The 23768-nt window shown below is 37.8% G+C and overlaps 3 protein-coding genes across 8 annotated transcripts in view; 1 reads left to right on the top strand and 2 right to left on the bottom strand.

The window, feature by feature from the left end:
• The window catches only part of LOC141389745 (uncharacterized), a 115783-nt gene extending 93168 nt beyond the window's left edge, over positions 1-22615 (bottom strand). Inside the window, exon 1 of the mRNA XM_073961751.1 lies at positions 22498-22615. The gene's annotated coding sequence lies outside the window, so the exon portion shown is untranslated. The remainder of the gene's footprint in view (positions 1-22497) is intronic.
• Positions 1-22636, bottom strand: part of LOC141389748 (glutathione S-transferase 1-1-like) — a 178629-nt gene extending 155993 nt beyond the window's left edge. Inside the window, exon 1 of the mRNA XM_073961756.1 lies at positions 22498-22636. The gene's annotated coding sequence lies outside the window, so the exon portion shown is untranslated. The remainder of the gene's footprint in view (positions 1-22497) is intronic.
• Sol1 overlaps positions 1-23768 on the top strand; it is a 458110-nt gene that overhangs the window by 42398 nt on the left and 391944 nt on the right. The window contains exon 8 of one of the 6 annotated variants that reach the window (XM_073961715.1): positions 6279-6863. The exons of 4 other annotated variants lie outside the window; for them this stretch is intronic. In XM_073961715.1, the coding sequence (XP_073817816.1) occupies positions 6279-6292 (14 nt within the window). In that variant the 3' untranslated portion in view covers positions 6293-6863. Of the gene's footprint in view, positions 1-6278; positions 6864-23768 lie in introns of those variants that run through there. One more of the 6 variants, XM_073961716.1, reaches the window with a different exon arrangement.

Raw genomic sequence — 23768 nt, forward strand, 5'->3', positions numbered from 1 at the left:
AAATCCTGGAGAAGACCCAAGAGATGCAGATCGGTACCTACCACCTTTTTGTCGATTATAAAGCAGCCTTCGACAGCCCGCTGCGTTCAAAGGTATTCCAAGCCATGTCTGAATTTGGTATCCCCGCAAAGCTCATCCGGCCTTGTAAAATGACTTTAACTGACACGAGGTCCTCAGTTAAAATAGGAAAGAACCTCTCCGAAGAGTTTTGTACCAAAAGAGGTTTCAGGCAAGGAGACAGCCTTTCGTGTGATCTTTTCAACATCCTGCTGGAAAAGGTTATACGAGAGGCAAACGTCAAAAGAAGTGGCACAATCTACACCACTAGTCACATGTTACTTGCTTATGCTGATGATATAGACATCATAGGCCGATCAGTAAAAGAAACAACTGATACCTTTATGAAGGTCGAAGGAGAATCTGCTAAAGTGGGTCTGGCGGTAAACGGTGAGAAGACCAAGTTGACGGTGTCGACGCGATGGACGCATTGAGCTCGGACCGACTGTGGAAGTTGGTTCCAATAATATTGACGGAGTAAAAGACTTCGTCTACCTCGGCACCTCCGTAAACACAACAAACGACATCAGTTGTGAAATAAAAAGAAGAATTGTATTGGCCAACAGATGCTACTTTGGTTTAAGTAAGCAGTTTAAAAACAAAGCCACATCTCGTCAAACAAAAATAACGCTCTACAAAACACTGATACTACCCGTGCTGATGTATGGCTCCGAAGCCTGGGTACTTGCGCAAGCAGACATGGCAGTGCTTGGTGTGTTTGAGAGAAAAATTCTTCGAAAGATCTACGGACCAATCTGTGTTGACGGTGAATATCGACTTCGCATGAACCACGAGCTGTATCTGTCGTACAACGACATCAATATTGTTAAACGTATCGAGATGCAGCGATTGCGTTGGCTAGGCCATATCATAAGAATGAGGGATGATGATCCCGCTAAAAAGGTGTATAAACACGGACCGCTTGGCGGTGCACGCAGAATTGGCAGGCCAAGGAATAGATGGCGCAAACAAGTGGATGAAGAGATGACAAGGCGCGGTATTCCAGAAGGGGAAGCAATAGACAGAGAGAAATGGAGATATTTTCTTAGTTCGGCCTATAGAACAAATGTACTGTAATGGGCCAGCTAAGTAAGTAAGTAAGTAAGTACTTAAACCAAAGAAGGATCTGTTGGCCAATACAATTCTTCTTTTTATTTCACAACTGATGTCGTTTGTTGTGTTTACGGCGGTGCCGAGGTATACGAAGTCTTTTAGTACCTCAAAATTATAGGAACCAACTTCAACAGTTGGTCCGATCTCAATGGACGCATTGCGCGTCGACACCATCAGCTTGGTCTTCTCGCCGTTTACCGCCAGGCCACTTTAGCAGATTCTCCTTCGACCTTCATAAAGGTATCGGTTACTTCTTTTACTGATCGCCCCATGATGTCTATATCATCAGCATAAGCAAGTAACATGTGGCTATTGGTGTAGAATGTGTCACTTCTTTTGACGTTTGCCTCTCGTATAACCTTTTCTAGCAGGATGTTGAAAACATCACAGGAAAGGTTGTCTACTTGCCTGAAACCTCTTTTGGTACAAACCTCTTCGGAAAGGTTCTTTCCTATTTTAACTGAAGATCTTGTGTCCAAATTGCGGGGATACCAAATTCAGACATTGCTTGGAATACCTGCGAACGTAGCGGGCTGTCGCAGGCTGCTTTATAATCGACAAAAAGGTGGTAGGTGTCGATCTGCATCTCTTGGGTCTTCTCGAGGATTTGCCGCAGGGTAAATATCTGGTCAATGGTGGACTTGCCAGGTCTAAAGCCGCATTGGTATGGTCCAATTATTTCGTTGACTATGGGCTTTAGTCGTTCGCACAATATCCCTGACACTATCTTGTAGGCGATAGGGAGAAGACTTATGCCCCTATAATTGGAGCATAAAGTCTTATCTCCTTTCTTATGCACGGGACACAGGATGCTCAGGTTCCAATCGTCGGGTACGCGTTCTTCCTGCCAGATGGTGCTAACTAGCTGATGCATACACCTTATCAGCGTGTCGCCTCCGGTTTTGCACAGCTCCTGCTGCCTTATTATTCTTCAGCCGATTTATTGCTGTCTTTACCTCATCTTGGCCGGGTGGTATATATTCAATACCATCTTCTGGGATTGGATCTGTGGTATCTTCGTCGACTTCGCTACTATTGGATACCAACAGTTTGGAAAAATGCTCTTTCCATATCCTTAGCACACTATCTGTATCAGTTACCAGATTACCTTGCTGGTCTCTACAGGAGGATGTGCCAGTTCCAAAGCCATCAGTTTGATGTTTCACTCTTTGGTAGAATTTTCGGACTTCATTCAGTCTCCTGTACATCTCGATTTCACACTCTCTTCTCTCTCTCACACTCTCTTCGATAGCAGCACGACACTCCTGGTCATACCATGAATTCCTTTGTGGAGGTCTCTGGAATCCAAGTATGGATTTTGCGGCTGTTTGCAAGGTGTGGGCAATATTTTGCAATGGTGTTCTTATGTTATAGGGACAAGGAGTGCTCTCATTAAGCAATTGGGCTAGTTGAGTGGAATACGCTGTGGCTATATGTTGTGTTTGCAGCTTACCGATGTCCAACTTTCGTGTTGTGTCTGTTCGCACTTTGTTTGCTACGTTTAATCTGGTACGTACCTTTGCTGCAACAAGTTAGTGCTCCGAGTCTATGTTTGCACCTCGGAACGATCGTACATCCAACACGCTTGATGCATGTCTTCCATCTATCACAACGTGATCAATTTGATTTTTTGTTCTTTGATCTGGCCACAGCCAGGTGCCCTTATGAATATCGAGATGCTTAAATCTGGTACTGCTAATTACCATGTTTCTTGCAGCTGCAAAGTCTATCAGCCTCATACCATTGTCAGATGTTTCACTGTGGAGACTGAATTTCCCGACTGTTGGGCCAAAGATATTCTCCTTTCCAATTTTGGCATTAAAATCGCCTAGTATAATTTTAATGTCATGGGCAGGGCAACGGTCATAAGTTCCTTCTAAGCGCTCGTAAAATATATCTTTGGTCTGTTCGTCCTTGTCTTCAGTGGGAGCATGAGCGCAAATAAAGCTGATGTTGAAGAATTTTGCTTTTAATCGAATTGCAGCGAGTCTTTCATTCACTGGGGTGAAGCTGGAGACCAGATGTTTTAACCTCCGACCAACTACAAATCCGCAACCAAACTCATGCTTTGTGTCATGGCAGCTATAATACAGTGCGTCACCTTTAGGTGTTGTTGTGACGCCTTTCCCGTTCCATCGTATTTCCTGTATGGCAGTAATGTCGGCCTTGTATTTTTCAAGTACATCTGCCAATGCGTAAACTGCACCGTCTCTATAAAGAGTGCGATCATTCCAGATGTGCAGATCATGGTCCTTGAAACGTTTGCGGGTATCGTCAACTTTTGAGGGATTTGTTTTTCTTTTCTTTCGTTTTTTCATAGTAGGATGTTTTTTCTAGGGTTACTAACCCGACGCCCAAACCCAAGTTTTTAACGTTCTTATGGGTGAACGCGCGGCACATGTTAGCCCACTACCTTTAACGGGTGTTAAAGGCAGTTCCCCAGGAGACACCACGGAGAGGTCAGTGTCCACTTGAGATGAAAGAGGGACCAAGATAAATCCTGGGCTTTGCCATGTTAAAAACCGGTTAGGACCGTTCCTTGGTATCTTCCATCCCCTACGTCACCCAATACTTCAGTTATGTCTTTTCCATGAGAAATATCAGAAAGGTTTCTCTCTACCTGACGATGTCATCGTATTGAAGCACACGATAGATGAAGTCTAACAAAAACTATTTGAAAGTTTGTTATTAAAACAACTGACATTAAAATAAATTAATAATTTGAATATACAATTTTCGAATGATTTGTGTTAAATGCTAGTTTCCAAGCTTAGCTTTCGTCCAACCACTAAAATAACATTCTAATATGCCTTATGATCGGACCACCCGTGAAACGAAGCATAATGGTTGAATATGTGGGACTTCTGTGGATTCCTAATTTTTCAATGTACAGCTCAACTCGAAAGAGAATTAATTCCAATATCACTATAAAATGACTTTCGCCTTAAAAAGGCAAAACAAAAAAATGTTTTTTTCCTCGAATCCCTTGACAAATTACAATTTGAGTTTTTAAGTTTTTGCTTGGTTATTTTAAAATTACTATGCATGACATTAATTTTCGTTGTTAAGAATAAAATTGAAGCATTAAAAGCCGAAAGAACATTAATAATTATTATGAATTATTGCAATTGGTCTTACTTTCATCCATTCATAGAACATTAGACAAATTCCAACAAGAGACAATCATGTAAGATAGTAAGTGAATATTTATGTACATCAAGTTGTGTTGTCCGCTTTGCTTCCCAGCAAACATTTTTATTTTCACCATCCAAAGGGATGGGTATGAGTTTGATTTCTGAAATTCGTATGTGATTATTAGTTTGCCCATGAAATAACAACAATTCTCTCAAAGCAATGTCCTTAAAGTTTATTCCATGTGTGCAAAGGTAAAATATTGTTTTTTGTATGTATTGGATTTTTCTCGAAAACGGTAAGCCTTAAAAAGTGACAAAAGAAAAATATATAACCCTTCATTTCCTAAATTTTCCTAAAATCTGCCTTTCTTGAGATATCGCGATTGTATAGGTCACATCGTACATGATATAGTTATACACACTATGTATACACACCAAGTACCATATCTGCTTTTGTGTACCTATCCTCGATTTTTGCCCAGAGGTATGTATTTTTGCGCTGATTACCAGAATTTTTTATTTTTACAGTGTTTTTTCTATTTACAAAACCGGATTAGAACCGGTTCTACTGAAACGATTATAACATTAGTTTGGAATCTTTAGGAAATGCTTATAACATGGTGCTGGTATTTAAACTGTTTCGCCTGCACCTGAATTGGTTGTAATTTGTCAAATCCCACTGGGTTTCAAATGCCAATTCCATTGCGTACACGTCAAATAAATCATAATAAAGAAGGTTAATCCAGTATATTAGTTTATATAGGTCGATGTTTTGGTATAACCCCCACATAACGCGACGCGTCGCTATAAAGAAATTTTAAATTTGACCTCCAAAATTTCGGATTTTTTGCTTCGAGAGGTATGAAAACCTTTGCACAAAAAGCTGTCTATATACATAGGTCGACGTTTGAGTATAGCCCCTATATAACGGTACTACCCGATTTCAGGTATTTTAAAAGTTGTATCTATATTTTCAGTCTTAATGTAATGTGTAATGCTGTTATTTGTCATTTACTTTTCGTCATATTCCACAATTTTCTCCACTAAAAATAGTAGACATATCGTCGGTGTCATGTTTAAGTGTTCCATACGCCATTTGTCCGTTTTGAGATAATCGAATTTTAAAATTTTGCGTCACTGCCTGGAGCTGACTAAAGAAAATATTTATATTTTTGACTTGAATTATTAATAATAGTATATAGAACATATTTGTAAAAATATAGAGGAATATGTATTGGAATATAAAAGTTAGAGAGAATAGAATTTTTGTCGAATTGTTCCATATCAACACTTAGGCCCGATTTACATTAGGCGAGTTTACTTGCGGCAATTGTCAGTTTGTGGGTGAGAGAGGGTGTTGAGAGGCAAAGGGTTACCATATACCTCACCTCTCTCTCCTTCAAACTGACAATTGCCGCAAGTAAACTCGCCTAATGTAAATTGGGACTTATGAATGACACAAATGTGAAATATTTTTCACCATATGGAACAAAAAAAAATTTCCATTTTTGCCTCCATAAATTAAAAACTTCTAAATCGAAAATTAAAGTTCTGATTTTAGAAATGTGTTTTTAAACTTGTAAATTTTTAAAATATTAATTTTATGGCTGAAAAAAGTTTAGGATTTCGCGCCGAATCGAGGATTCCTCGGAAGCTAGAGCAGAAGAGAGAAAATTCAGAAAGAGCATACCGGTTAGGTTAGGTTAGGGGATGTGCAGCCACTAACTTGTGACTGCGTCACAATTTGACAATTTTTTGAAGTCACTGTAAGGATATATGTACTTAACTGAAAACTAGGTATAGGGGCACACGATATAACCAAAATGACATAACCGTTTGTTTCTCACTAATTTTATCAACGTATTATTACATATACATATATCATTTTATATACACATACTATATTTCATGCGGAACCTTTTTCATTCGTGCAAAAGGAAATAATTTCTTGAGATTTTTTTTTTCATTTCATAGTATTAAAAGAATGAAATTCAAAGTGGTTTGTGCGGATCCTTTTTCAAAATAAAATAGATGAATATTGTTTTAGGCAATAATAGGCAAACGTTCATTCATTCTCACTACAGGAAATCATTTTTGAGAAAAAAATGCCAAACAGTCGTAACCCTAATGTCCACGTTTTAGTATAGCCCCCATATACCACCACACTGTGGTAAAGGGTATTATGTTTTTGTGCATAAGCAAGCCAGATAGACCCATAGTTCCTTCTAGGAATATATGTAGGAACGGGTTACGCATGCTCACATTTGTGCGCCTGCATTACACACAACAGGAGATAAACATAGACGAAGACGACACAACACATTGTACATACGAAGAGAGGAAAGCGAACGTCACAGAAATGCAAATGAGTGCAGACACACGACGATCAAACACAGTCGCTGATTAGAAGTTCAAGTGTTAAGAAGTGCGAATAGAAGTATTCATAGAAGTTACCTTAGAAGCTCTGAAGTGTTTGAAGTTTAATATTTAGTGAATTATTTGATTTAAAAGAAATAAGTGAACTCTGTAAATATTTAATAACTTAAGTTACTTTATTTAATTTAAGAACTCAAAACTGTAAATAAATGCTTACTTTGTCTCTAAGACAATAATCAAATTGTTTCATTTGGAACGAAGAAGGTAACCACTCCTACATATATATAGAACGTGATGTTGTATTTGTTTCGGCTGAAGGTCATTAAAATCAGCATTTATGCTAACGAGGGCATATACACCTTCATACGGGCAAAATGTGCCTCATCGAAATAGTGGTTTTAAACCCTAAGTATGTTTGGACGAAATGTGTTTCAGTCAATTTGGAGTTGATTTAACAATTCCCCTCCGTCTGTCTGTCTGGCTGGAGCGCACGACAACTCCCGAACGGATAAACCGATTCGGTCCAAAATTTGGCTATCGTAATATTTTGTCCAAACTTAGTTTAAGTTCGAAGATGGATTATTTCGGCCCACTCCTTCTGGTACCTCCCCCACAAAAGTTCGAAAATGTTCGGAAAATGTGCGCACACGATAAATTTTGAAGAAAGCACATCGCGAAATTTCTACCAGACTTAGATGAAGTTCCAATATGGACCCAACTGATCCACTCCTTCGGGTACCTCCCACACAAAATTTCGGAAAAGTTCAGTTTAGGACCTGCTCTCGAATCGCTTTTTTGTTGTAACAACTTGCATTCACTGTCCCCCATACGATGGTACAAGTTTCATCAGGGGCAAATCCACACTTCTTGAAAAAATGGCCTGAAAGGTGCAAAAAAACCCTATAACACCGTGTGTAGTGGTTGTAGAGCAAGATAACAGTTGAACGCATCTGCCGATTCGGTCCAAAATTTTGCCTTTGTAATATTTTGTGCAAACATAGTTTTTGCTCGAAGATAAGCCATATCGGTCCACTCCTTCAGGCACCTCCCCCACAAAAGTTCAAAAATGTTCGGAAAACCTGTGCTCACGATAACTCCTGAAGGTAGTGACCAAATCGGCCATACTTTACAAATCGCATTATATCTACCAGATATAGATCAGGTGTGAATATGGAATATATCTGTTCACTCCTTCGGGTACTTCCCACACAAATTTCGGATAAATTCACTTTAAGACCTGCTCTCGAATCATTTTAATTTTTGTTGAAGCAACTTGCATTCTGTGCCTCAATTACGACAGTAAAAGTTTTTTAGGGACAAGTCCATACTTCTTGGGAAAACAACCCGAAAGGTGTAAAAAACACTTATGGCACCATATACATATATGCTGGAGAGCTGGAGCCGAACACTGCGTTCGTCCACAATTTGGATATCGAATAATAGATGAAATTCGAAGGTGGTGCTTACAGGTCCACTCCTTCCGATACCTCCCCCACAAAAGTTCGAAAATATTCGCTAAAATGGTTCGCGTGATATCTCATAAAATTTGTTTCAATCCACACAGACTTTTTTACTTGTTATTTTAAATTTTTGTTCTCTTTATTCATCCAATATTTCGATTGTCCTCGACAATCATCTTCAGGGATCCGTTGCAAAAAATAATATATTACAAAAAGATAAACATACTAGTATAACACAAACATTACATTATTTTAAGAAAAAAAACGTCTAACCGAATTTAACGTCAAAGCTAATATATGTTTTCTTTCGTCTGTGCTTATGAACTAGATCCCTGTAAATGTGGTCCGTATCAATTTTGTAGTTCATTCTTTTGTCGCTGGTTGTATTTGTGATATGTAGCGTTTCTAGTAATTTGGTAACTGATACAGATATTGTACTCAGGATATGGAAAGAACATTTTTCAAATCTGTTGGTATCCAATAGCAGCGAAGACGACGAAGATACCACAGTCCCAATCCCAGAAGATGGTATTGAATGTATACCGCCCAGCCAAGATGAGGTAAAGACAGCAATAAATCGGCTGAAGAATAATAAGGCAGCAGGGGCCGATGGCTTACCAGCCGAGCTGTTCAAAACCGGAGGCGACACGCTGATAAGGTGTATTCATCAGCTAGTTAGCACCATCTGGCAGGAAGAACGAGTACCCGACGATTGGAACCTGAGTATCCTGTGCCCCGTCCACAAGAAGGGAGATAAGGCTGTATGCTCTAACTATAGGGGCATAAGTCTACTCCCTATTGCCTACAAGATCGTGTCAGGGATATTGTGCGAACGACTAAAGCCAATGGTCAACGAGATTATTGGACCATACCAATGCGGCTTTAGACCTGGCAAGTCCACCATTGACCAGATATTTACCCTGCGGCAAATCCTGGAGAAGACCCAAGAGATGCAGATCGACACCTACCACCTCTTTGTCGATTATAAAGCAGCCTTCGACAGTCCGAAGCGCTCAAAGGTATTCCAAGCCATGTCTGAATTTGGTATTCCCGCAAAGCTCATCCGGCTTTGTAAAATGACTTTAACTGACACGAGGTCCTCAGTTAAAATAGGAAAGAACCTCTCCGAAGAGTTTGGTACCAAAAGAGGTTTCAGACAAGGAGACAGCCTTTCGTGTGACCTCTTCAACATCCTGCTAGAAAAGGTTATACGAGAGGCAAACGTCAAAAGAAGTGGCACAATCTACACCAATAGTCACATGTTACTTGCTTATGCTGATGATATAGACATCATGGGTCGATCAGTAAAAGAAGTAACTGATACCTTTATAAAGGTCGAAGGAGAATCTGCTAAAGTGGGTCTGGCGGTAAACGGTGAGAAGACCAAGTTGATGGTGTCGACGCGCAATGCGTCCATTGAGCTCGGACCGACTGTGGAAGTTGGTTCCTATAATATTGAGGTAGTAAAAGACTTCGTCTACCTCGGCACCTCCGTCAACACAACAAACGACATCAGTTGTGAAATAAAAAGAAGAATTGTATTGGCCAACAGATGCTACTTTGGATTAAGTAAGCAGTTTAAAAACAAAGCCACATCTCGTCAAACAAAAATAACGCTCTATAAAACACTGATACTACCCGTGCTGATGTATGGCTCCGAAGCCTGGATACTTGCGCAAGCAGACATGGCAGTGCTTGGTGTGTTTGAGAGAAAAATTCTTCGAAAGATCTACGGACCAATCTGCGTTGACGGTGAATATCGACGTCGCATGAACCACGAGCTGTATCTGCTATACAACGACATCAATATTGTTAAACGTATCGAGATGCAGCGATTGCGTTGGCTAGGCCATATCATAAGAATGAGCGATGATGAACCCGCTAAAAAGGCGTATGAATACATGCCACATGGCGGTGCACGCAGAATTGGCAGGCCAAGGAATAGATGGCGCAAACAAGTGGATGATGAGATGACAAGGCGCGGTATTCCAGAGTGCAAAGCAACAAATAGAGAGGAATGGAGATCTCTTCTTAGTTCGGCCTATAGAACAAATGTTCTGTAATGGGCCAGCTAAGTATGTAAGTAAGCGTCTCTAGTGTGTAACGTCTCATATAGTTATTTTCTTCAGTTTAAATGTCGACTTCTTTAAAATTGGGTTGGTGTCCTGTCATAGAACCACTTATACATTTCCGTTCGCAACGTACAAGCCGCATTGGATTCAGCTTAAAATTGGTGAGGACAATTTTTTAGCCATATGAACAACGTTTTTGTTTTTGGTGAAAATCGGTTCAGATGTGGATATAGCTCACATATATTCGGCCGATTTGAGGTATATGATGCACCGAACACGTTATATCTGCCCAATTTTGATGAAATGTAGAATATGTTACAGAATTTGTAAAGAATTTACAAAATCTCTAAAAAGTGACAAGCCTCCCCCACGCTTCGCCATCGATATTGGAAATTCTTCAACGGACTCTAAAATTGTAATTTACCATAATTCTTCCTTAAATACCAACATGATGCGAAAAGGGAACATGTTTTCTATTGAATAATCAAAAAGGATTCTAAAATAAAAAAAAACAAGTAAAAAAGTATCAGTCGGTTTGCCGACAGAGATATACCCTCAGCCAATGTGTATTGGAACTTTCATCTTCGGACAGATCGAATGTACATATTTAGATTTTTTTCAGAATTTTGTGGCCCTTTTTGGACATTTAAACTAACCGACAGAAATGTGGATTAGAATTTAATTTCAAAAGTGTTTCGGAGGAGGTACTTGAAGGAAAAGACCGACATAGTATATTATGGAAATGGATCTTATTTTGGGAGTCAAATTATATACTTGCGCTTGAAAAAACTTTTACAGTCGTAATGGATGCAGCGTATGCAAGTTGCTTCAACAAAAATCAAAGTGATTCGAGAGCAGATATTAAAGTGAACTTATCCGAAATTTTGTGTAGGCGGTACCCGAAGGAGTGGACAAATATAGTCCATATTAGATATATTAGGATGTGCAAAGTATGGATTTCATCGGTCACTCCCTTCAAGAGTTATCGTGCGCACAATTTTTCCGAATATTTTTGAACTTTTGTGGGGTATGTACCTGAAGGAGTGGACCGATATGGCTTATCTACGAACTTAAACTAAGTTTGGATACAATATTACGAAGGCCAAATTTTGGCCGGAATCGGCATATCCGTTCGAGAATTATCTTGCGCTTCCACTCATAAACATGGTGTCATAGGGTTTGTTTTTCAACTTTCAGGCTATTTTTTCAGGAAGTATGGACTTGCCCCTGAGGAAACTTGTACCTTCGTATAGGGGACAGTGAATACAAGATGTTACAACAAAAACCAAGGCGATTCGAGAGCAGGTCCTAAACTGAACTTTTCCGAAATTTTGTGTGGGAGGTACTCGAAGGAGTTTACCGATTGAGTCCATATTGGAACCTCATCTAAGACTGGTAGAAATTTCATAATGTGCAAAGTATGGACCAAATCGGTTACTCCCTTCAAGAGTTATCGTACGCACAAATTTTCCGAACATTTCCGAACTTTTGTGGGGGAGGTACCGGAAGGAGTGGACTGATATAATCCATCTTTGAACTTGAACTAAGTTTGGACAAAATGTTACGAAAGCCAAATTTTGGACCGAATCGGCAGATCCGTTCGAGAGTTATCTTGCGCTCCAACCACTACACACGGTGTCATAGGGTTTTTTGTAACTTTCAGGCTATTTTCTCAGGAAGTACGGACTTGCCCCTAATGAAACTTACAGCGTCGTATAGAGGACAGCAAATACAACGTGCGTAAACAAAAATCAAAGCGATTCGAGACCAGGTCCTAAACTGAATTTTTCCGACATTTTGTGTGGGAGGTACTCGAAGGAGTGGACCGATTGAGTCCATATTAGAACCTCATCTAAGTTTGGTAGAAATTACACGATGTGCAAAGTATGGACCAAATCGGTTATTCCCTACAAGAGTTATCGTGCGCAAAAGTTGTTCGACAATTTTTGAACATTTGTGGGGGAGGTACCTGAAGGAGTGGACCTATATGGCCCATCTTCGAACTTAAATCGAATCTAGACAAAATATTTGGACACCCAAAATTTGAACCGAATCGATTGATCCGTTCGAGAGTTATCGTGCGCACCAGCCAGCCAGACCGACAGACAGACAGACAGACGGACGGACATTGCTAGATCTACTAAAAATTGTCTGAAACGGATATCGTACAAACATACTTGGAGTCTAAAACCATTATTTCGATGAGGCACATTTTTGGTCGTATCAAATTGTAAATACCCTCTTTAGCCTAAAGGCTGAGGGTATAAAAAATCAGATTCTAGTACTTAATTGAAGTAGGTACTTTAGTTACAAAAATCATACTATTACTACAACAAGATACGTTTAGGATAATATTTGATTTTAACTTCACATTATAATGTGGTATATCTATGGTGTAAAGAATTTAAGTTAAACATGACAAATTTCTAACATTAACCCACCACTCGCCTATCATGGCGTAGGCGCATTCATAATATTAATATATTGACATTTGCAATTGTTTTTTTTTTTTTTCATTATTATTGGAATTTATATTCATCAGTAGTTGTCTTCTAACGGTATAAAACGTGTTTTTGATATCACAAAAGGTAAAGAAGATATCACAAAAAATACCTTCCATAATAATTTTTCCTAATACCCTGAAAACACAAAACCGCGTGCGTCCGCTATCATACCTATGACACAGCTGCCAATTTTTGGGAGATGATAGATATTCATTAAACTCACAATTTTGCCTTTAACGTATTTTTTCTAGCACTTGTATTTTGCGAGAAAATCGGCGCATGCGTAGCCGCCCCAGTGGCGAAGGCGCACCATGTTACCATATATGTATGTCCGATTTCAATGAAATGTTGAAGGCGTGACTATAAATGGTCTAGAAATAAATGCGTCAAATTATATTGAAATCGGCGGAGATTTGGATGTAACTCTCACATACATTTAACTTATTTGCAAGCCAATAGGCTTGCCCGACATTAATCCTTTCCTTAGTGTTTTCATATATTTTCGGCTTAAATTTGCTGTAATATGGCATTTATGGTTGTCATTGATTCAAAACTTCTCCATAAAAAAATTGTGGATATAAGTTCATGTTTTGATATAGCTGTCATAGAACGTTGCATCCCTATCTTCGTCATTTTTAAGGTTTTAGTTTGGTTATTCTATGGAAATGGGACAAGGAAGACTTCTCTCATATCAATGAGTGCACCCCGATTCATATTAGCTCAGTGATATGGGACCTACTGTTTATTGCCGAGTCCGAACGGCGTGTCCTAAGACACCACTTCGAGAGAAGTTTTACAAGGCTGAAATACTCTGGAAATGTCGCCAACTTCACTGAGGTGTATTTTGCCACCGTTGAAAATTTGATGTTGTCTGGCCTGGGAATCGAACCCACGACCTTTAGCGTACAAGGCGGATGTGCATACCATTGCACCACGGTGGCAGATAAGTCTCCCTTGTCCCATCTGGGATGTTTGTGAAACAATTATATTATTCTATGGAAATGACTGAAATTTGATCTATAGTCTTCGTTTGGGCTAAAAAAATGTTCTTCCGAAATTTCTCGATCAACGTTTTATTTTAGCCCACCATTGAATTGTACTGTCCGATTTTGAATGTTATTATTCACACATATTATTTAGTATTCATTGGAGCTATAACATATTTCTGCATAGAACTTCTCGGATAGAGTTAAATTTTGATAAATGCAAATTATATGAAGTTCTTCATATAGCTCCTACCGCTACTTCATACTCTTCCAGTTCTCCATTAGATCGCTACAATTTTTTATCCATGTATATCCATTTTTTTTTGGTCGGCACACTCTCCACTTTGCGATAGTTAACGTATGCTTTGGGCATTGAAATTTTAAGGCCAAACCAAACCTTACTTGATACCCCAAAATGTGTGTAATGTTCGTGGAAAATCTTGTGTTTTTCAATTGTTGTAAAATAAAATGTTATTATTCCAATCATATTGGAGATCACACTTCGATAGCCTGTTTAACTCCTGTTATTTAGAGAATACTTGTTTGATTGAATCATTTCATTCTCAAGAACAGAAGTTGGTAGTATTTTGAACGAAATTGAATTCGAATCGTCTTAGTGAAATAGGCCATTAGAAACAATTTATCAATAACTTTGATTTGCTTAAATTGTTTGCTGGGATATGATAAAAACGCATAACTTCCTTTACGCCTTTGCTTTCTACGATTTCACTCAGCGTTTAGTTACACCAACACTGAATGTGGGCACTGATGTTTGGCCTTAATTTTTAACGGATACGGAAATGAACCACAGCCACGGATGTGCTTGTGTTTTTGTTGTACTTCACTAGTACTACTCGTAGTAGTAGACAGTTATCCAACTATGAAGGAGCGCGAATGGTTTTAAGTTCTCTGCAGCACACTACTCAAACACCGACATTGCCCTTAGCATTGCGGTTTACTGTTCATTTAACATGTCTCACTTGATGTCTGCTTAATTGAGTAGGGGGAATGATCAGTTTGGGAATGCTTTAATTTATTATCAATGAATTTATAACTTCATATGGAGATTTTTTTTAATGGTTAACATCGTGTTTTTCTCTAAAAACAATACAAATCAAGGTCATGTAGGCATCAATGTCAGGGACTTTGTCATGTAGATATAAAGAACAAAATTATTGATTTTGGCCCATTTTAGGTGACGATGTGTTAAATGGTCTTCGAATTCCAAACAGTTAATTAATGTACATAATACTCCTCTACAGTAGTGTCTGTAGACACGCAGTTCGGACTCGTCTATAAAAAGTAGGTCCCATATCATATCATCCGATTGTCCTTTCCGCGTATGTTTACCTTACCGATCGAAAGCACCCCAAACAATATAGCATATCCACTAGTTATTGTAACATCCCGTGGTGCAACATCTTGCTGCGGATGTTCACTTACCAAATACAAACAAACAGTTCTCTTCGATAATGTTTGTATATTTTTGTAGGTTAACTTTAAGGTGTTGTTTTGTTTTTCCTTTTCTGTTCTACATTTTATGAATGAATTTTCCACCCACACACCAAAAGTCAATGTCTTTATCTTTACACCAATGCACCCAACATTTATCCTTGAAGGACTTTTATTCGTAAACATTCTGTTGTTGTTGCCATTCGTTGCTGCATCCTTTGCCATTGCTTTCAACATTTCCCGAATAAAAATAAGTCAAGCAAAGGATAATATGGATATCCTCAGCTGAACCCGAACTCCATATAAAAGAGTTTTAATGCCGGCTTCGCCATTCAGTTTGAAGTGGTCTTTCATTTGTAACGAATGTGCGGCATCTATGAAACGGTGATTCTGATTACGCGGGACATTTTACGTGTGAAATATTAGTACGAGTTGCGAGTGGAGTGTGTGTGTCTGTATAGTTTGACCATAGAAATTACAATAACAAAAATGATCATTATCAATATGATAACAATAATGTGGTTCATTATAATATTTGAAAAAAGTTTCCTCACATTTTTAATGCTAGGACGGTTACAATATTGCCTACATGCTGCAGGCTCAATTACATTTGTTGATCGTGAAAATAATAGCAACAATCCTTTCATGCCAATTGTGGAAAATACTACACAAAATCCTGCATGTGTATTTGGTAATACTGTTCCGCCAATTGACAACAATCTGCCGGTATTTGGAAATGCAACAAATCGTAAGTTTATAGTGTGGTATAAGTTTACAAGGTAACGTGTTCGGGTAGTAGTCGCTGCACGATTATTTTTTGATAAAATTATATTGTAAGCCTCAGCTCGTGAATGTAAACATAAAAAACCAATACGAGAAGCCTAATATGGTAACATGGGGCGGCTTCGCCACTGGGGCGCCTTCGCCAGCACCGATTTTCTTGATAATTGTAACTGCTACAGAAATGCCGTTAAAAGGAAAATTGTGAGTTTAACGAAGATCTTTCATCTCCCAAAAATTGGCATATCTATCAAATATATGATTGCTGATGCACGCGGTTTCATGTTTTTGGGGTATTGAGAAAAATATTCATGGTAGGCATATTTTGTGATATCTTGTATACCTTTTGTGATATCAAAATTATATTTTATACCGTTAATAGACAACTACTGAAGAATATAAATCCAAATAATTTGCATGATAAAAGTAATTATAAATGTCAATATATTCATATTATGAACTATGTAGGGGGTGGGGCGGCTACGCCATGATAGGGGTGTTGTGGGTTAATTTGAGAAATATGTCAGGTTTAACTTAAATTGTTTATGCTATTGATATACCACGCTATAATGTGAAGCTGAAATCAAATATTGTACTAAACCTATCTAATTTGGCAAAAAATTCATTTGTATGCCTAAATTCTAGGTACCTACTTCAATTAACGGCTAGAATATGTTTCTTTTTGTAAATTTTAGAATCATTTTTGATTATTAAATAGAAAACATTTTCTTTTTATACATAATGTTGATATTTGGGGAGGAAGTGTGGTAAATTCCAGTTTTAGAGTCCGTTGCTATATGTCCTATGTCGATGGCGAAGCTACCCCATGGGTGGGGAGGCTTCGCCACTTTTTAGACATTTTGTAAATTCTCAAAAATAATATTTTAAAAACAAAATTATAATCATTTATATATCAAAACTTATAGTCAAGACATGCTAATATTCTTACCAAAAATAATATTTGGAAAAACTTTAATGATGTCGATATGAGAACATTTTGAAAAAACGTGGCGAAGGCGCCCCATGTTACCATATATTAAAAATACAGCATTTTTGTCGGTGTTATACAGTTTGTTCAGAGTTTTTAGAAATATGTAAATTATATTGTTAAAATTAGAACTACAACAAATATTGAAGCACAATGGAATAATTAGTTTACTTTAATTTATGAAAGCTTTTCCGCCATGGTGTCACTTCCAAAATATTGCCCTGCATTAACAATTTACTGAATAAAATGTTTGTATCCACATTTTGGTCCGAAAATGTGATAAAGAACCCACGAAAAATCGGTGGTACCGTTACATGGGGACTATATGAAATCGTAAATCTATACCAACAATTCTCTGTTGGAATGTTTTTTACCCCTAGAGAATACTAAATACGAAATTTCAGCGGTTTCGTTATTTTAATGTGGCTAAAACCTTGAAAATATCGAAAATCGGAAGGTACTGTTCTGTGTAGGCTACATCAAAACATTGGCCTTTAGCAGCAAATTTACGGGGGAAAGTTCAACGCTCCCAAAGAAGACTAAATATGTGTGTGCGGTACTGAGGCTAAAACCTTAAAAATACTGAAAATCGGGGGGTACAGTTCTATGGGACCGATAGAGGCCCTTTTCAATACCAAACATCCCAGGAGTAATAGAAGCTTCTGTACGAAATTATAAAGATCTGTCTTAAATATTGCGAGCTGTAGATTGATTTCAGCAGACCTACGGACTTCGTTATTTCGACAAAGGGTCTATGAAAAGCATTTAGATGTGTTAAAAATAGACAAATATAATTACACCCTGCACTTCGACTTGTATCTAGGGTTATGCCCAACAAAATTTTGGAAGTCACCGGAGACAAATATCCCATTACAATGTAATGTAAACATGAACATTCTGGATTGACGTTAGCTTAAAGCAGTGATGGCCAAAATCACACATTTGCAGATTATAACTTGCGCTAGTGTGAGTGGAAACGTAAACAATGCGTTAACCGAACGAATGTCTTTACAGTGTACGTGTGTGTCGTATGCCGGTATAGGAAAGTTGTTGTTGGTGGCCATCACTGGCTTAAAGTTAAGGTTATTAAAATACAAGGCGAAAGGACGTATGGAGGGCACATAGTGTGCGTGTTCTACTATAAAAGTATGTGATTTTGAGACTGAAATACAAAATTAACATTAATAAAATATCAGTCGGTTTTGCCAACAGCCTTTGACACAAAGAACAAATACAAACCCCAATATGTTAGCCCTAACGTCAAAAAAATATATTGACTTTAAACCTGGGTTTCTGCTAATATTCATAATTTTTCCAAAACATCGTCCGAGGGTTACTCACCATTATATTTCGTCACAATTTAAGCCGTATCGGGCCGAAGATCTGCTTAGAAATCGGGATTTCCATTTATGAGTTGATCGAAAAGCTGTAACATAACCACAATCTTTTTCCCCATAATTATTTGTTTGGAGTGTTTTAAGACTTGTGCGTTTGTAACACATGGAAATATTCATCAGAGACCCTATAAAGTATATATATTCTTGATCAGGGTAAGTTGATATAACAATGTATGTCTGTCCGTCTGTTGAAATCATGATACAGCTCGCAATTTTTAAGACAGAGTTTTGTAATTTGGTATAGCAGATTCTATTACCCCTAGGCTGTTTGGTATTTCAAATGGGCTATACCGGTCCACGCTTTGATATAGCCACCATAGAAAGGCACCACCAGATTTTCGGCATTTTGAAGGTTTTAGCCTCATTACCACATCGAAATAGCTGAAATTTGGCACTTAATCTTCGTTGAGGGTACAAAACATTCACCCCTAAATTTATCGGTATAGGTCCACGCCTTCATACAGTCCCCATAGAACGGTTCCTCCCGATTTACGGTATTTTGTAGGTTGTGGCCTCAATATTCCTCCGAAATGGCTGAAATTTGGTACTAAGTCTTCGTTGGATGTATAAAACTTTCTCCCAGAAATTTGTAAGTATAGGTCCACGACTTCATATAGCCCCATAGAATGGTACCTCCCGATTTTCTGTATTTTGAAGGTTGTGGCCACAATAACCCACCGTAATGGCTGAAATTTGGGATTTTTGTCTTTGTTGGAGATAAAAGACTTTCTTACTCAAATTCTTAGGTATAGGTCCACGCGGTGCTTTTGAAGTGTTTGCGGATGAGAAAAATCAAAAAACAAAAAAAATCGCCGGAGCGCTTTTTAAATAAATCGCGATTCAAGTTGGTATTTTTAAGAGTTTTTTAGGTTTTCACGATTTTGTTTGGAACCGCATGTCCTATCGATATGGGCAAAATAAAGTGTTGTAGCTATGAAAATTCTCTACATGATTGTTCTTTATGGTATTTTTGTAAACTTTACTACTTTTGTGACAATTTACTGACTGTATCGTCTAATTATAGAACACTGGTAAGACTGCAATTTCCCAAGTTAAAGTTATATATCTCACAAATGGTACAACCTACGAAATCATTTTGCAGCTATAAGATTTTCTCTAGACCCATTTCGATAAGACTTACCGTTTTCATGCAAATCGTGAAAATTAACCTAAAAAACCCAAAATTTTAACTTGAACTTCTATATCTCAAAAATGGTAAAACCTACGAAAATATCATAAAGTTCAATCTTGTAGAGAATTTTCATGGCTACACCATTTCCTTTTGTCCCATTTCGATAGGACTTGCAGTTTCAAAGCAAAATCGCAAAAACCTAATATAAACCTAAAAATGTGAACTTTGACCGCGATTTATTTAAAAATCTCTCTAGTGATTTTTTCTTGTTATTTTTTTTTTGGATTTTTCTCACATATGAACATTGCTGTTTCATAATCCGCAAAAACTTCGCAGGTGTACGCGATTTTTATTTAAAGTTAGTTAAGGAGCACCGTACATGACATTGTTTTATAAGGAGGCGATACAGTCAATCCATTGTCCTAATTTGAACTTCTATATCTCATAAACGGTAAAACCTACGAAAATACGACAAAGGTCAATCTTGTAGAGAATTTTCATGGCTACAACATTTCATTTATCCTATTTTGATAGGAATTGCTGCATCCATGCAAACTCATGATAACCTAAACAACCCTTAAACAATTCAACTTGAATCGCGATTTATTAAAAAGCGCTCCGGCGATTTTTTTTGTTTTTTGATTTTTCTCATCTATGAAAATTGTAGTTTCAGAGTCCGCAAAAACTTTCCAGGTGTAAGCACTTTCCAGTTAAATTTGTTTCAAGAGCATCGTGTCCACGTTTCGATATAGCCCCCATAGAAGGGTACCTCCCAAATTTCATAATTCTGAAGGTTATTTAGTCTACCATGGCGGGTTCCTATATCCACTTCGGCATTTTGAAGATTAGTCACATAGTTTTACCTTAACATGCTGAAATTTGGTATTTAGTCTTCAAACGAAGGGAAACTAATTTTTCCATTTTACTTCAATACAACTCGTTGTGGAAGGTATAACAAGTTCGGCTGGCCGAACTTAACGCCTTTCTTACATGTTTTTTTTTTATATTGCCAAATTTACAGTTAATTCGGATGCAAAATGTGGAGAAAAGCCTTTAAACTTCGTTAAATTGGTAGGTTCCGTTACATGGGAAAAACATTGATCTTTGCCCTCAATTATCGATAATGATACTTTTGATTTATAGGAAGCTCAAAACGTCGCATCATTGCTAATTTGGATTTCTATTGTTCTAAAAATTTTCAAAATATGTGAAAACTGATGGTACCGTTATTTAAGACCTATACCTAAGGTAGTATGGACTTGCATCCGAAGTTATACCTTGGTAATAGTGACCGCGATGTCTAATAATAATTGTTCCACAAACATCCCAGGCGGGACAAGGGAGACTTCTCTCATATTACTGAGTGCACCCCGATTCATATTAGCTCAATGATATGAGACCTACAGTTTATCGCCGAGTCCGAACGGCGTGTCCTAAGACACCACTTGTAGAGAAGTTTTACAAGGCTGAAATACTTAGGAAATGTCGCCAACATCACTGATGGGTATTTTGCCACCGTTGAAAATGTTGATGTTGCCTAGGTGGGGAATCGAACCCACGACCTTCTGAGTGCAAGGCGGGTGTGCTATAAAAATTATACATCAATTTGCGACCACAATGTACATGTTAGTAAAGTGTTGTGTGTGAAATGTACCCGAAGGAGTCGACCAATATTGTCCAAATTCAAACCTCTATCTGTCTATGTCTGGAAGAAATAATACGATTTGCAAAGTTTGCACCAAGTCATTACTACCTTCGTGAGTATTTGATTTTTTAAGCCTACACGATATAATGGGGGTATATCAAGTTTTAGATTACGTCTGTAACTCCTCAAAATAATAATTTGCGGTCGTGTTATTCTACATCGATACAGCCATGTCCGTCCGTCTGTGGAAATTAATCTAGCATCCGAACGGATAACAGGGTGGATAACATTTTGGTCAAATCTATTGTAAGTCTGTAGAACTTTTGGCATTGAAAATGAGTGGGCGGCGCTTGGCGCGTCGACGCTTTAAGCTATTTTAAAGGTACTAGTCCTATTTGCACTCCGAATCAGCGATGTACTCAGGTCATTTTAAGGGGCCCAGCATGTAAAATTGATGTAATTTAGCAGTTAGCATTAGCGTGTCAAAAAAATTATCCACGAAAATTGTATACATAAGTCCACGTTTTGAAGTAGCCCTCGTATACAGGTACCGCCCGATTTCAGTTATTTTGACGTGTTTTTCAACGTTTACGGTCCAATGTGGATGTAATTACGTATTTATAGTTCCTAATGGTAAAAAAAAATTCCACCAAAAAGCGTTGACATAATTGTACGTTTTGGAATAGCCCCTATATAACGGTGCCTCCCGATTTCATGTATTTTGAAGTTTGTATCGACGGTTCAAATTTGATGTAATTTGGCATTCAGACTTCCTAGTGATAAAAAAAAACTTCCCCACTAAAATATAGACTATGTATGCCCACATATGGAGGTCTATAACGACACCGCCCATTTTCAGCTATTTAGAAGATTTTGTTTACGTTTTCGGCTCAAATTGGATGTAATTTGGTATTTAATTCCCAGTAGTCAAGAAATTTCTCCTCCAAAAATTCTGGACAGAAGTCCACGTTTTGGAATAGGTCCCATGTAACTGTGCCGCCCAATTTCAGTTATTTTTAAGGTTTTATCGACATTTCAAATTGGATTTAATTTGGCATTTGGAGTTCCTCAAAAATATAGACATACGTAGGTCCGCGTTTTGGAATATCCCAAATATAACGGTACTGCCCGTTTTCAGGAATGTTTATGCTTTGTCGACGTTTTCGGTCCAAAATGGATGTAACAACATAACAACAATGTTTGCCAGTGCTTCTCAAAGCTGTCCATTTTTTCAAAATAGTTTACCTATTTTATATTTATTTTATAATTATTCAATGTACAATACCGAATCAACAAGTGCGTGCACATTTCTTTCGCCCTCTGTAAGAGTAGTGATGTAGAAACAGTATTTTGTGATCGTCTGGACGAGTATAATTCTTGCTATATTAATGTAGTATTTACCTGATTTGAATTATTTTTCGGGTGCTATTGTTTTGGCGAACTGTCGCATATGGGAGATGTGCTATCGGTGTAATAAATATTCGTTTATATATAGAATTTAGTACTAAATTATGTTTCCTAAGTTTTATTTACACTGTTCAGAACACTAAGTCAATGATAGTTTAGTAGCGGCGTCATACATACTGCATATATATGTTTGTATGTGTTCATTTGATTCAACAGCTGAGCAGAGTGTGTGATCTGCGGCCTCTGTTTTGGTTGTCTTCAATATTTTCTTTAAATTGACATTCGTCTTAACATCAGGGATGCCAATGACTAAATTTGTGAATTAAAAAAAGTAAGGCCGTAGTTAGGTTTGGCCGGGCCGTACTTTTTATACCCTACATCACCACTGTATTGAAGTATGTAAATATGAACAATTAGTAATTCCTATAATAATGCCTTAACTGATTATATTAATCACTACTGATAATTTTCTGTGTGGAAGTTTTCTACCCATTGAGATTCTAAAATTCTAAGTTACATCCACTGCAGGAGGAAAATGTAGCAACATTCTTTAAAACAGGTATCGTTGTTCTTTCCATCATCTGACTAAACACAATATCAAATTACAGCAATATCGGTCCGTTGGGGTAAGACTAGAACTTACATATGTACATATGTAATAAAGGATGATCCATTTAGAAGCTCCTACTATATTTAAAGAAAAAATACAGAAAAATCAAATTGAGTGGAATGAATTTACTATCATTTGAAAGAACATTCGCTGGCATTTAGTTTTTGCAGGTTATGTCTAACAAAAATTGGCCAAGGCTACGTCTCAAACGGTCCGTTGAGTCCAATTTTCAATGACTCGTTCAAACTTTTCGACTGGTAACTGACGAATGGCACGTCTGATGCTTTCCCCCAAGACCGGAATCGAAGCAGCTTTATCCGCACACAATTTTGACTTTACATATTCTCACAGGAAAAAGTCTAACGGATATGAGACGATCCAAAAAGTGTTCACCGAAGTGTTCTTCCAAAAATCCCATTGATTTATGTGATGCGCCGAGATTACGACCTTCAATTTCAGACATCATTGACGATGATGTCCTAACCGGCATCATTTTGAAGAAATAGGGTCCGACGATTCCACCGACCCACAAACTGTTATTTTTTTTGGATGAAGTGGCAGCTCTTGAATCTCTTTAAGTTGCTCTTCTTCCTAAATGTGGCAATTTTGCTTCTTTACATACCTATAAAGCCAGAAAAGCCAAAAATGCGCCTGA

Source organism: Musca autumnalis, unplaced genomic scaffold, assembly GCF_047663935.1.
Source record: "Musca autumnalis isolate F117 unplaced genomic scaffold, ASM4766393v1 scaffold_1, whole genome shotgun sequence".
NCBI classification, from domain to species: Eukaryota; Metazoa; Arthropoda; class Insecta; order Diptera; family Muscidae; genus Musca; species Musca autumnalis.